The sequence below is a fragment of the Oncorhynchus mykiss genome, chromosome 23 (genome assembly GCF_013265735.2).
Source record: "Oncorhynchus mykiss isolate Arlee chromosome 23, USDA_OmykA_1.1, whole genome shotgun sequence".
Lineage (NCBI taxonomy): Eukaryota > Metazoa > Chordata > Actinopteri > Salmoniformes > Salmonidae > Oncorhynchus > Oncorhynchus mykiss.
Window position 1 is genome coordinate 8770316 of NC_048587.1, and position 13887 is coordinate 8784202.

At 46.8% G+C, this 13887-nt stretch overlaps 1 protein-coding gene across 4 annotated transcripts in view; it reads right to left on the bottom strand.

The window, feature by feature from the left end:
* The window catches only part of LOC118943825 (DNA-directed RNA polymerase III subunit RPC1), a 77051-nt gene that overhangs the window by 34253 nt on the left and 28911 nt on the right, over window positions 1-13887 (bottom strand). For all 4 annotated transcript variants that reach the window (XM_036959860.1, XM_036959859.1, XM_036959861.1 and 1 more), the window contains 6 exons: window positions 13128-13300; window positions 7724-7835; window positions 6356-6474; window positions 2780-2917; window positions 1496-1666; window positions 567-680 (listed from right to left, as the gene is read on the bottom strand). In XM_036959860.1, coding sequence (XP_036815755.1) covers window positions 567-680; window positions 1496-1666; window positions 2780-2917; window positions 6356-6474; window positions 7724-7835; window positions 13128-13300 — 827 coding nt within the window. The remainder of the gene's footprint in view (window positions 1-566; window positions 681-1495; window positions 1667-2779; window positions 2918-6355; window positions 6475-7723; window positions 7836-13127; window positions 13301-13887) is intronic.

Below are 13887 nucleotides of genomic sequence, written 5' to 3' on the forward strand. Positions count from 1 at the left end.
AGGTCTATAGGCTGGGACATTACTGATATAGGTCTATAGGCTGGGACATTACTGATATAGGTCTATAGGCTGGGACATTACTGATATAGGTCTATAGGCTGGGACATTACTGATATAGGTCTATAGGCTGGGACATTACTGATGACTGATATAGGTCTATAGGCTGGGACATTACTGATATAGGTCTATAGGCTGGGACATTACTGATATAGGTCTATAGGCTGGGACATTACTGATATAGGTCTATAGGCTGGGACATTACTGATATAGGTCTATAGGCTGGGACATTACTGATGACTGATATAGGTCTATAGGCTGGGACATTACTGATATAGGTCTATAGGCTGGGACATTACTGATATAGGTCTATACGCTGTAACATTACTCTTGATAATAGATCTAAAATCAATAATATAGTCTGGTCCCAAACGGCTCCCTATTCCATACGGTATGCAGTGCACTACTTTCGACCAGGGCTCTGGTTAAAGTGCACTATGTAGGGAATAGGGTGCCATTTTGAATGCAAGACATAGAAGCAGTCAAGTGGATAAGTGATAGTTATTTACCTCGAGGAAGCTGTCTCGGCAGCACTTGAAGTCACTCCTCTTCATGATGGACTCTGCTGTCAGGACCAACTCATTCTTACTGAGGGCTGGCTGCTCTGAACACGTATGGACAGACTGGGGGATGGAAGGATGGAGGAGGGAGAGAGGTATGGAGGGATGAGGGATAGAGGTATAGAGGGATAGAGGGAGGAGGGATAGAGGGATGAGGGATGGAGGGATAGAGGGATGGAGGGATAGAGGGATGGAGAGAGGAGGGATAGAGGGATGAAGAGAGGAGGGATAGAGGGATGGAGAGAGGAGGGATAGAGAGAGGAGGGATGGAGAGAGGAGGGATGGAGAGAGGAGGGATGGAGAGAGGAGGGATGGAGAGAGGAGGGATGGAGGGAGGAGGGACAGAGGGATGGAGGCAGGATGGATAGAGGGATGAAGGGAGGAGTGATGGAGGGAAGAGGAGTGATGGAGGGATGGAGGGAGGAGGTATGGAGGGATGGAGGGAGGAGGGATAGAGGGATGGAGGGATAGAGGGAGGAGTGCGGATGTGTTATTAGTAACTGTGGGCAGGTGAACAAACAGCTGACCTGCATCACCAACACACACACATAGAGATGACAACAGGCATGCTGGGTAAATCCTCATTTCACCGTCTGCACATTCTGAAGCCTGGTACTTTAAAATGTAGGATTGTTTATGTTGTTGTTGCCAGACTGACGACAGGTGAGGACTAAGAGAATAATGGGTGTGTGAGAGTCTGCGTGTGTCTCTGTGTGCGTGTGCCTGTCTCTCTGTATCTGTGTGTGTGTCTCTGTGTGTTTGTGTCTCTGTGTGTGTGTGTGTGTCTCTGTGTGTGTGTGTCTCTGTGTGTGTGTGCGCGCTTGCATGTGTCTCTGTGTGTGTGAGATTAAGTATTGCCGCACACGTGTGTGACTCACCCGGATGTTGTCCAGGACTCTGTTGAACTCCAACGGCTCATCTTTCCCCTCCATGGCGGCCGGGTCCAGGCCGTCCCCCCCGTAGACAAACTGGATGATGTCACCAGTGGAGCTCCGTACCGTCAGATCATACTGGGAACACAGGTCCTCCAGCGACTTCACCAGACGCCTCTGTTGACACGCAACACATCCACCACAGAAGAACAGATCAGAGGATGACTCAACAACAGATAGGCCTCTTTAATCCTGCTTGTTGTGTCACTGTGTGTGTGTGTGTGTGTGTGTGTGACCACTCAACACCCTTCTTCTGCTATGTGCCATTAGTCAGATGGTGAGCTGTTCTGATCTGAACACATCAACAACACACCCCTCAGGACCCTCAACTCTGGACCACCAAACCAGGGCCCCACTGCATGTTGTTTTCACTGTAATGATCAGGGCCTGATTTAGACCTGGGACCCCAGGTGGGGTGATATTAATGATCAGGGCCTGATTTAGACCTGGGACACCAGGTGGGGTGATATTAATGATCAGGGCCTGATTTAGACCTGGGACACCAGGTGGGTGATATTAATGATCAGGGCCTGATTTAGACCTGGGACACCAGGTGGGTGATATGAATGATCAGGGCCTGATTTAGACCTGGGACACCAGGTGGGGTGATATTAATGATCAGGACCTAATTTAGACCTGGGACACCAGGTGGGGTGATATTAATGATCAGGGCCTGATTTAGACCTGGGACACCAGGTGGGTGATATTAATGATCGGGGCCTGATTTAGACCTGGGACACCAAGTGGGGTGATATTAATGATCAGGGCCTGATTTAGACCTGGGACACCAGGTGGGTGATATTAATGATCAGGGCCTGATTTAGACCTGGGACACCAGGTGGGTGATATGAATGATCAGGGCCTGATTTAGACCTGGGACACCAGGTGGGGTGATATTAATGATCAGGGCCTGATTTAGACCTGGGACACCAGGTGGGGTGATATTAATGATCAGGGCCTGATTTAGACCTGGGACACCAGGTGGGGTGATATTAATGATCAGGTAGAACAGAAAGCCAGCAGGCTCCGGACCTCATAGGGTCAGAGTTGAATAGTCCTGCCCTAGGAGATAACTACTCAAGAGGGAGCCTGATAAGATTTAGATTTGTAGGGAGCACACGTTGTTCCCTCTTTTCTTGAATACAAACAGAGAGCAGAGGGTGTTGGGTACGGTGCAGCAGGCAGCAGCCCAGCGGTGTGTGTGTGTGTGTGTGTGTGTGTGTGTGTTACCTGCATGTATCCGGTCTCCGCTGTTTTAACAGCGGTGTCCACCAAGCCCTCTCGACCAGCCATAGTGTGGAAAAAGAACTCCGTCGGCGTCAGGCCTGAATAAAAGCTGTCAGCTACAAACCCTTTAGCTGCAGGAAGCTGTGACACGACACACACAGAGAGAGAGAGAGAGAGAGACAGAGAGACAGAGACAGAGAGGGGTGTTACGACATTATAAAAGGCCCCGTACGTGTCCCAAATGTCACCCTATTCACTATTACTGTAGAGTGTACTACTTCTGACCAGGGCCCCACAGAGCCTTGGTCAACACTAGTGCACTAAGTAGGGAAAAGGGTTGCCATTTCGGGATTCATCCCCTGTCAGAGCAAACAAATGGCTCTGACTGAGCCAGCTGGAGAGATGTTGTTTACTGCTAGGAAGGAGAAACATCAATGAACGTTTGAACGTTTTTCAACTCTTAGCCTACAATTTCTGCAGGTTCGAGAAAATCTAATTGATTCCCATCGAAATCCATCGGTTTAAGCTAGAGATTGTTTTTGCATCAGGCTGTGTGTGTGTCTCAATCCGCCGCATCCCGACTAGTCTCCCAGTCCCTGCCTTTGAATAATATCCTCACAGCACGATGCCGCCACCACCATGCTTCACCGTAGGGATGCTGCCACCACCATGCTTCACCGTAGGGATGCTGCCACCACCATGCTTCACCGTAGGGATGCTGCCACCACCATGCTTCACCGTAGGGATGCTGCCACCACCATGCTTCACCGTAGGGATGCTGCCACCACCATGCTTCACCATAGGGATGCCGCCACCACCATGCTTCACCGTAGGGATGCTGCCACCACCATGCTTCACCGTAGGGATGCTGCCACCACCATGCTTCACCGTAGGGATGCTGCCACCACCATGCTTCACCGTAGGGATGCTGCCACCACCATGCTTCACCGTAGGGATGCTGCCACCACCATGCTTCACCGTAGGGATGCTGCCACCACCATGCTTCACCGTAGGGATACTGCCAGGTTTCCTCCAGATGTGAAGCTTGGCATTCAGGCTAAAAAGAGTTCAATCTTGGTTTCATTATGTCAGAGAATCTTGTTTCGCAGGGTCTGAGTCCTTTAGGGGCCTTTTGGCAAACTTCAAACGGGCTGTCATGTGCTTTTTACTGAGTAGTGGCTTCCGTCTGGCCACTCTACCATAAAGGCCTGATTGGTGGAGTGCTGTGGAGATGGTTGTCCTTCTGGAAGGTTCTCCCATCTCCAAAGGAACTCTGGAGCTTTGTCAGAGTAACCATCGGGTTCTTGGTCACCTCCCTGACCGAGGCCCTTCTCCCCTGATTGCTAAGTTTGGCCGGGCGGCCAGCTCTAGGAAGAGTATTGGTGGTTCCAAACTTCTTCCATTTAAGAATGATGGAGGCCACAGTGTTCTTGGGGACCTTCAATGCTGCAGACACATTTTGGTACACTTCTCCAGATCTGTGCCTCGGCACAATCCTGTCTCGGAGCTCTACGGACAATTCCTTCGACCTCATGACTTGGTTTTTGCTCTGACATGCACTGTCAACTGTGGGACTTTATATAGACAGGTGTTTACCTTTCCAAATCATGTCCAATCAATTGAATTTACTACAGATTGAATCCAATGAAGTTGTAGAAACATCTCAAGGATAATCAATGGAAACAGGATGCACCTGAGCTCAATTTCAAGTCTCATAGCAAAGGGCCTGAATACTTATGTAAATAAGGTATTTCTGTTTATTTGCAAAAACTTGTTTTTCCACTTTGTCATTATGGGGTATTGTGATGTCATTATGGGGTATTGTGATGTCATTATGGGGTATTGTGATGTCATTATGGGGTATTGTGATGTCATTATGGGGTGTTGTGATGTCATTATGGGGTATTGTGTGTAGATTGATGAGGGGCAAAAAATAATTTCATACATTTTTAGAATAAGACTAATGTAACAAAACGTGGAAAAAGTCAAGGGGTCTGAATACTTTCAGACTGAACTGTATATGATAAGAGGCACATTACGCATCGACAGAAAAACAAAAGCCCTTTGATATAGCTAGCTATATGTAAATAAATGAAACCAGCTCCAGTAGGCTAATGTCTGAGTAAGAACGGTATTAATGTAGTCTACTGTATAACATGTACATCGTTCAAACCACGACAAAGCAAGGAGAGAACATGTAATTCTGGTGCAGCATACGCAGACTATAGAAATGCTAAAATAGAAATGCTAAAATAGCAAGCTATTCTAGTCTAGCTTTGCCTGCATGGAAGTCCTAGAAGTAAGGAGTGTTTTTTAAGGAGAGACCAGCGGCCGACAGGTGCCTGCATGGAACTCCTAGAAGTAAGGAGTGTTTTTTAAGGAGAGACCAGCGGCCGACAGGTGCCTGCATGGAACTCCTAGAAGTAAGGAGTGTTTTTTAAGGAGAGACCAGCGGCCGACAGGTGCCTGCATATTGCGCAAGAGACAGAGGCTGTCAGCTAGAAGCTTATTATATATAACCCATTAAATATAAGGCTAATAACTGCATTCAATTTATTACCTGAACGAGGTAGGCTCAGACATCTATAAAATGGGGCTATATATATATAAATCTAGAACAGGATTATCTATGTTGGATGCAATTTGAATGGAGATGGAGAGAGAGAGAAAGAGAAAGACTGAGAAAGTGCTCCACTGATTCAAAGCAACGTTATGCCTGTGATAGGTATGCTTTAAAACTGATTTAGGCCGTCTGTCCCCACCCCGAGACGGGCCGTCTGTCCCCACCCCGAGATGGGTCGTCTGTCCCCACCCACCCCGAGATGGGCCGTCTGTCCCATCCCCCCCCCTCGAAATGGGCCGTCTGTCCCCACCCACCCCGAGATGGGCCGTCTGTCCCACCCACCCCGAGATGGGCCGTCTGTCCCCACCCACCCCGAGATGGGCCGTCTGTCCCCACCCACCCCGAGATGGGCCGTCTGTCCCACCCACCCCGAGATGGGCCGTCTGTCCCACCCACCCCTGAATGTCACATCAGATACCGACTGGTTTTCTGATCCACACCCCTACTTTTTAAAAAAGGTATCTGTGGCCAACAGATGCATATCAAATCAAAATCAAATCAAATCTTATTTGTAACATACACATGGTTAGCAGATGTTAATGCAGTCGGTATTTACAGTCATGTGAAATCCATAGATTAAATCCATAGATTAGGACCTAATGAATTTATTTACATTGACTGATCTCCTTATATGAACTGTAACTCAGTAAAATCATGTTTAAATTGTTGCATGTGTAATTATATCTACTTCCATTGTCCAGGTATATGTCCAGGAGTGGCTTCAGTTCCTCAGCTGTGTCCCAAATGTCCCCCTATTTCCTACAATGCACTCCTTTTGACCAGAACCCTATCAGTCGCCTGGTCAAAAGGAGTGCACTATGAAATAGGGTGTCATTTGGGAGGTAACCCACCCTAATCTCTTCATGTTATGAATGAATGAATGAAGCCCCTGAGACTCCGGACAGATATAATAGTGATTTCAGCTGGTTAATAAACGACCTTAAGGAGGTTCTTACTTTAGAGTGCTTCTCAAAGTGTGGCAGCGAGCGGTTCTCAAAGCCGTCGGGCACTCGAGAGCCGCTTATAGCCTGCTGGCCCACGCAGGCGATCATCTGGGAGATGTTGATGAAGGATCCTATGGAAGGGATGAAGAAATAAGACCATTAGCATTACTGAATCATCACCTCAAAACAACAAACAACTCTTAAGCATTCTATCATATACAGGGAAAAGTAAGCAGCCAGAACTCATAGGAGAAGAATCTCCTGTCTCCTCAGGACACCCCCTGGACAGGACACTAGTCTATCACCTCAGTACACCCCCTGGACAGGACACTAGTCTTTCTCCTCAGTACACCCCTTGGACAGGACACTAGTCTATCACCTCAGTACACCCCCTGGACAGGACACTAGTCTATCTCCTCAGTACACCCCCTGGACAGGACACTAGTCTATCACCTCAGTACAGGGCATTTAAGGGCATTTACCATTACACTAACTTGTTTACCTTACACCAGGGGTAGGGAGACTAGATTCAGCCCCGGGAGCTGATTTTTGTCAGAGTGAATGGTCAGGAGGGCCTGAACATAACGATAACAATTTTGAACTCTGCAAATTGACAACTAAAACCCCAAACAACGTCATACCTTGATCACATCGAGACAAGATCACGTCTCTTTTTTCTTAATTCGTTGGAATACTTGGGAAAAGATTATCTAAATTAAACTCATTTTTTTAGTTGAATTCCTGGTGATTTTACAGTCATTTTTACAACAAAAAAAGTTGCAGGCCGGTATTTAAACCAGCCCGCCTGTCGCCGACCCCAGCCTTAAACTCATGGGCTGGTTTCCTGGACACAGACTTTTTTATTTATTTGCAAGGCTTGCAAGGTTGGAAGTACTGCCAAATTCTCTAAAACGATGTTGGAGGCGGCTCAAGGTAGAGAAATTAAGCTTTTGAAATCTGTGGAGAATCTCCATTGAGCATATTGTTTAGTCCTGGACAATAAACTATACTGTACATCCTACCCTAAACAGATAATTAAAGAGCCTAAAGCAGGAAAAAAATGAAATAAGGCTATTATAAATGGCTATATTAGCATACAGGTCAGCTACAGGTCAGTACTACCCCTAATAATCCATAAAACAAACGTTAGAGTGTAGCCTAGCTGTTCCCGTGACAACAACGCTCTAATGGCCAATAAAATCAGAGAGAATCAGGAAGTCTTAGTTGAAGTGAATAAGAACCACTTAGTCCTTATTATTAGAAGTGGGTACAGGCAGAGCTCCTGACATGTGATTAGTGTGTGTGTGTGACAGTGTGTGTGTGACAGTGTGTGTGTGGTAAAGGCAGAATTTAACCTCCGCGGCTGGCTAGTTGACCTACCTTTGGAGCCACACAGAGCCATAATCAGAGGACTGTTGGTCTTGTCCAGTTCTCTGAGGCAGGCGCTGCCGGCATGGTCTCTGATAACAGACAGCTCCTTCAGGATGAGGGCCTGTTGAGAGACACATCATTATCACTCTAAACCACAGATAATAGAAAAACCTCCTAAATAGACCCACCATTAAAAAGAAAGCACTATCTCTCCTCCTCACATCAGTCTGAAGCAGAGATGATGATCTACCTGGTTTCAAAAGGCCACCAGACTGAAGGAGCTGGTCTAGAAGGAGAGCCAGACATCAGATACAGTAGCTGGTCTAGAAGGAGCACCAGATATTAGCCAGGCAATAGATACAGTAGCTGGTCTAGAAGGAGAACCAGACAATAGATACAGTAGCTGGTCTAGAAGGAGCACCAGACATCAGACAGGCAATAGATACAGTAGCTGGTCTAGAAGGAGCACCAGGCATCAGCCAGACAATAGATACAGTAGCTGGTCTAGAAGGAGCACCAGACATCAGCCAGACAATAGATACAGTAGCTGGTCTAGAAGGAGCGCCAGACAATAGATACAGTAGCTGGTCTAGAAGGAGCGCCAGACAATAGATACAGTAGCTGTTCTAGAAGGAGCGCCAGACATCAGCCAGACAATAGATACAGTAGCTGGTCTAGAAGGAGCGCCAGACAATAGATACAGTAGCTGGTCTAGAAGGAGCGCCAGACATCAGCCAGACAATAGATACAGTAGCTGGTCTAGAAGGAGCGCCAGACAATAGATACAGTAGCTGGTCTAGAAGGAGCGCCAGACAATAGATACAGTAGCTGGTCTAGAAGGAGCGCCAGACATCAGCCAGACAATAGATACAGTAGCTGGTCTAGAAGGAGCGCCAGACAATAGATACAGTAGCTGGTCTAGAAGGAGCGCCAGACAATAGATACAGTAGCTGGTCTAGAAGGAGCACCAGGCATCAGCCAGACAATAGATACAGTAGCTGGTCTAGAAGGAGCACCAGACAATAGATACAGTAGCTGGTCTAGAAGGAGCGCCAGACAATAGATACAGTAGCTGTTCTAGAAGGAGCGCCAGACATCAGCCAGACAATAGATACAGTAGCTGGTCTAGAAGGAGCGCCAGACATCAGCCAGACAATAGATACAGTAGCTGGTCTAGAAGGAGCGCCAGACAATAGATACAGTAGCTGGTCTAGAAGGAGCACCAGACAATAGATACAGTAGCTGTTCTAGAAGGAGCGCCAGACATCAGACAGACAATAGATACAGTAGCTGGTCTAGAAGGAGCAACAGACAATAGATACAGTAGCTGGTCTAGAAGGAGCAACAGACAATAGATACAGTAGCTGGTCTAGAAGGAGCGCCAGACAATAGATACAGTAGCTGGTCTAGAAGGAGCGCCAGACAATAGATACAGTAGCTGGTCTAGAAGGAGCACCAGACAATAGATACAGTAGCTGGTCTAGAAGGAGCGCCAGACATCAGCCAGACATCAGATACAGTAGCTGGTCTAGAAGGAATGCCAGACATAAGCCAGACAATAGATACAGTAGCTGGTCTAGAAAGAGCCCCAGACATCAGACAGACATCAGCCAGACAATAGATACAGTAGCTGGTCTAGAAGGAGCACCAGACAATATATACAGTAGCTGGTATAGAAGGAGCACCAGACATCAGCCAGACAATAGATACAGTAGCTGGTCTAGAAGGAGCGCCAGACAATAGATACAGTAGCTGGTCTAGAAGGAGCGCCAGACATCAGCCAGACAATAGATACAGTAGCTGGTCTAGAAGGAGCGCCAGACAATAGATACAGTAGCTGGTCTAGAAGGAGCGCCAGACAATAGATACAGTAGCTGGTCTAGAAGGAGCGCCAGACATCAGCCAGACAATAGATACAGTAGCTGGTCTAGAAGGAGCGCCAGACAATAGATACAGTAGCTGGTCTAGAAGGAGCGCCAGACAATAGATACAGTAGCTGGTCTAGAAGGAGCACCAGGCATCAGCCAGACAATAGATACAGTAGCTGGTCTAGAAGGAGCACCAGGCATCAGCCAGACAATAGATACAGTAGCTGGTCTAGAAGGAGCGCCAGACAATAGATACAGTAGCTGTTCTAGAAGGAGCGCCAGACATCAGCCAGACAATAGATACAGTAGCTGGTCTAGAAGGAGCGCCAGACATCAGCCAGACAATAGATACAGTAGCTGGTCTAGAAGGAGCGCCAGACAATAGATACAGTAGCTGGTCTAGAAGGAGCACCAGACAATAGATACAGTAGCTGTTCTAGAAGGAGCGCCAGACATCAGACAGACAATAGATACAGTAGCTGGTCTAGAAGGAGCAACAGACAATAGATACAGTAGCTGGTCTAGAAGGAGCAACAGACAATAGATACAGTAGCTGGTCTAGAAGGAGCGCCAGACAATAGATACAGTAGCTGGTCTAGAAGGAGCGCCAGACAATAGATACAGTAGCTGGTCTAGAAGGAGCACCAGACAATAGATACAGTAGCTGGTCTAGAAGGAGCGCCAGACATCAGCCAGACATCAGATACAGTAGCTGGTCTAGAAGGAATGCCAGACATAAGCCAGACAATAGATACAGTAGCTGGTCTAGAAAGAGCCCCAGACATCAGACAGACATCAGCCAGACAATAGATACAGTAGCTGGTCTAGAAGGAGCACCAGACAATATATACAGTAGCTGGTATAGAAGGAGCACCAGACATCAGCCAGACAATAGATACAGTAGCTGGTCTAGAAGGAGCGCCAGACAATAGATACAGTAGCTGGTCTAGAAGGAGCACCAGGCAATAGATACAGTAGCTGGTCTAGAAGGAGCACCAGGCAATAGATACAGTAGCTGGTCTAGAAGGAGCGCCAGACAATAGATACAGTAGCTGGTCTAGAAGGAGCGCCAGACATCAGCCAGACAAACAAAGCTCATGGTGGCTGTTTGATTTGGGGATACCAGAAATATCAGCTAGTTTAAGGGGGGTGTTTGATTTGGGGATCCCAGAAATATCAGCTAGTTTAAGGGGGGGGGGGGGGGGGGGGGGGGGGGAGTTGTTTGATTTGGGGATAGCAGAAATATCAGCTAGTTTAAGGGGGGGGGGGGGGGGGGGGGGTTGATTTGGGGATAGCAGAAATATCATCTAGTTTTAGGCGGGTGTTTGATTTGGGGATACCAGAAATATCAGCTAGTTTTAGGCGGGTGGGGGGGGGGTTGATTTGGGGATAGCAGAAATATCATCTAGTTTTAGGCGGGTGTATGATTTGGGGATACCAGAAATATCAGCTAGTTTTAGGCGGGTGTTTGATTTGGGGATACCAGAAATATCAGCTAGTTTTAGGCGGGTGTATGATTTGGGGATACCAGAAATATCAGCTAGTTTTAGGCGGGTGTATGATTTGGGGATACCAGAAATATCAGCTAGTTTTAGGCGGGTGTTTGATTTGGGGATACCAGAAATATCAGCTAGTTTTAGGCGGGTGTTTGATTTGGGGATACCAGAAATATCAGCTAGTTTAAGGGGGGGGTGTTTGATTTGGGGATACCAGAAATATCATCTAGTTTAAGGGCGGGTGTATGATTTGGGGATAGCAGAAATATCATCTAGTTTTAGGCGGGTGTTTGATTTGGGGATAGCAGAAATATCATCTAGTTTTAGGCGGGTGTTTGATTTGGGGATACCAGAAATATCATCTAGTTTTAGGCGGGTGTTTGATTTGGGGATACCAGAAATATCATCTAGTTTTAGGCGGGTGTTTGATTTGGGGATACCAGAAATATCATCTAGTTTAAGGGGGGGGGGGTGTTTGATTTGGGGATACCAGAAATATCAGCTAGTTTTAGGCGGGTGTTTGATTTGGGGATAGCAGAAATATCAGCTAGTTTTAGGCGGGTGGGGGGGGGGGTTGATTTGGGGATACCAGCAATATCAGCTAGTTTTAGGCGGGTGGGGGGGGGGGTTGATTTGGGGATACCAGAAATATCATCTAGTTTTAGGCGGGTGTTTGATTTGGGGATACCAGATATATCATCTAGTTTTAGGCGGGTGGGGGGGGGGGTTGATTTGGGGATAGCAGAAATATCAGCTAGTTTTAGGCGGGTGGGGGGGGGGTTGATTTGGGGATACCAGATATATCATCTAGTTTTAGGCGGGTGGGGGGGGGGTTGATTTGGGGATACCAGATATATCATCTAGTTTTAGGCGGGTGGGGGGGGGGTTGATTTGGGGATACCAGATATATCATCTAGTTTTAGGCGGGTGGGGGGGGGGTTGATTTGGGGATACCAGATATATCATCTAGTTTTAGGCGGGTGGGGGGGGGGTTGATTTGGGGATACCAGATATATCATCTAGTTTTAGGCGGGTGGGGGGGGGGGGTTGATTTGGGGATACCAGATATATCATCTAGTTTTAGGCGGGTGGGGGGGGGGGTTGATTTGGGGATACCAGATATATCATCTAGTTTTAGGCGGGTGGGGGGGGGTGTATGATTTGGGGATACCAGATATATCATCTAGTTTAAGGGGGTGGGGGGTTGTTTCAGTTTGAGGTAAAGACAGGCTTCAGGTGAAGGGAGACGTCCTCATTGTGATTAACTATATCCTTTAAACAAACACCACTGAAAGGCTCCAGTTAGAGCCGATTCTGACATATCTGTATAAAAGACTGAACATACGGAGCTCCATGTATATTTGTGTAAATATATTAAATATTAATGTACATGATGAAATATTAGGTACATACCTTTATGATGTATATTTACCTGATTGAGATATATTCATTTGTTGTTAGTGTAACTCAGTTTTTGACCCCCCCCCCCCCCCCCCATTCATTGTATTGTGGTAAGTGTGTTAGGATAAAGGCAGGAAGTTGGGCCTTCGGGAGAGGAAGTCCTTGCTAGATGTGGGAGCAGTATAGTTTTTTGACCAGACAGACAGGTCATAATATGTGTTTTCCATATCCAGTAATCTATGCTTTAAGTTGATTGGAGAATCATTTCTTTGTTAGTTTATAAGAAGAATAAACATTTTTGTTGCACCATTTCCCTGGATGTCATGGAATGTTTGGCCGTTTGGAAACCTTGAGAGTGGGACTGTATGCGTACCAAACAACCCCGCTTCAGGCTTGGGCAGTGGCTATGGTAAAGAGGAAAGGAAGCCACTACAGCTCTAATTGACTTCATGAAATGTAAAAAGGATACTAATCTGATTGGTTATCTAGTGTTTATATAGTATCTCCCACGGTCTTCTCAGCAGTGAATCCTGACTTGAATAATCACATCCTCTCGGTACATCAAAGGATGGCTGCTTAAAAAGGCAACATTTTGCATCAAATTGAGAAAAGTGACTGAGCTGAGAGTCATCTAGTCTAAGGATATACCTCCAGCGTCTCCTCAGCCGTGCAGCCTGGCTGCTGCTGCAGTTTGCCCGTCTTCAGGGCCTCGATGTACTCGTCACACTTGGCATAGCCTCCATCCAGCAGGTCCTGTTTGGCCTTCAGCAGACCCTGGCCTGGGGTCACGTCACCAATACCGATGGAGAAACCCCGGTTGGCTGCAAAGGGTTTATAACGGTCGTGTTCAGTAGGGCCACACTGGAGCCAAATGCTGGGCAAAGGGAAAACTAAAACGAGCTTTGTAAAGTATGAGAACGCGTTTAGTATTGAGCATGTTCAAAGCATTATCATAGGTGGAAGTAAACCTACAGTATATTACCATTACATAGCATTAGATCACAGTATAGCATCAGTAAACTGCAGTTCAGTGTAGCATCAGTAAACTGCAGTTCAGTGTAGCATCAGTAAACTGCAGTTCAGTGTAGCATCAGTAAACTGCAGTTCAGTGCAGCATCAGTAAACTGCAGTTCAGTGCAGCATCAGTAAACTGCAGTTCAGTGTAGCATCAGTAAACTGCAGTTCAGTGTAGCATCAGTAAACTGCAGTTCAGTGTAGCATCAGTAAACTGCAGTTCAGTGTAGCATCAGTAAACTGCAGTTCAGTGTAGCATCAGTAAACTGCAGTTCAGTGTAGCATCAGTAAACTGCAGTTCAGTGTAGCATCAGTAAACTGCAGTTCAGTGTAGCATCAGTAAACTGCAGTTCAGTGCAGCATCAGTAAACTGCAGTTCAGTGCAGCATCAGTA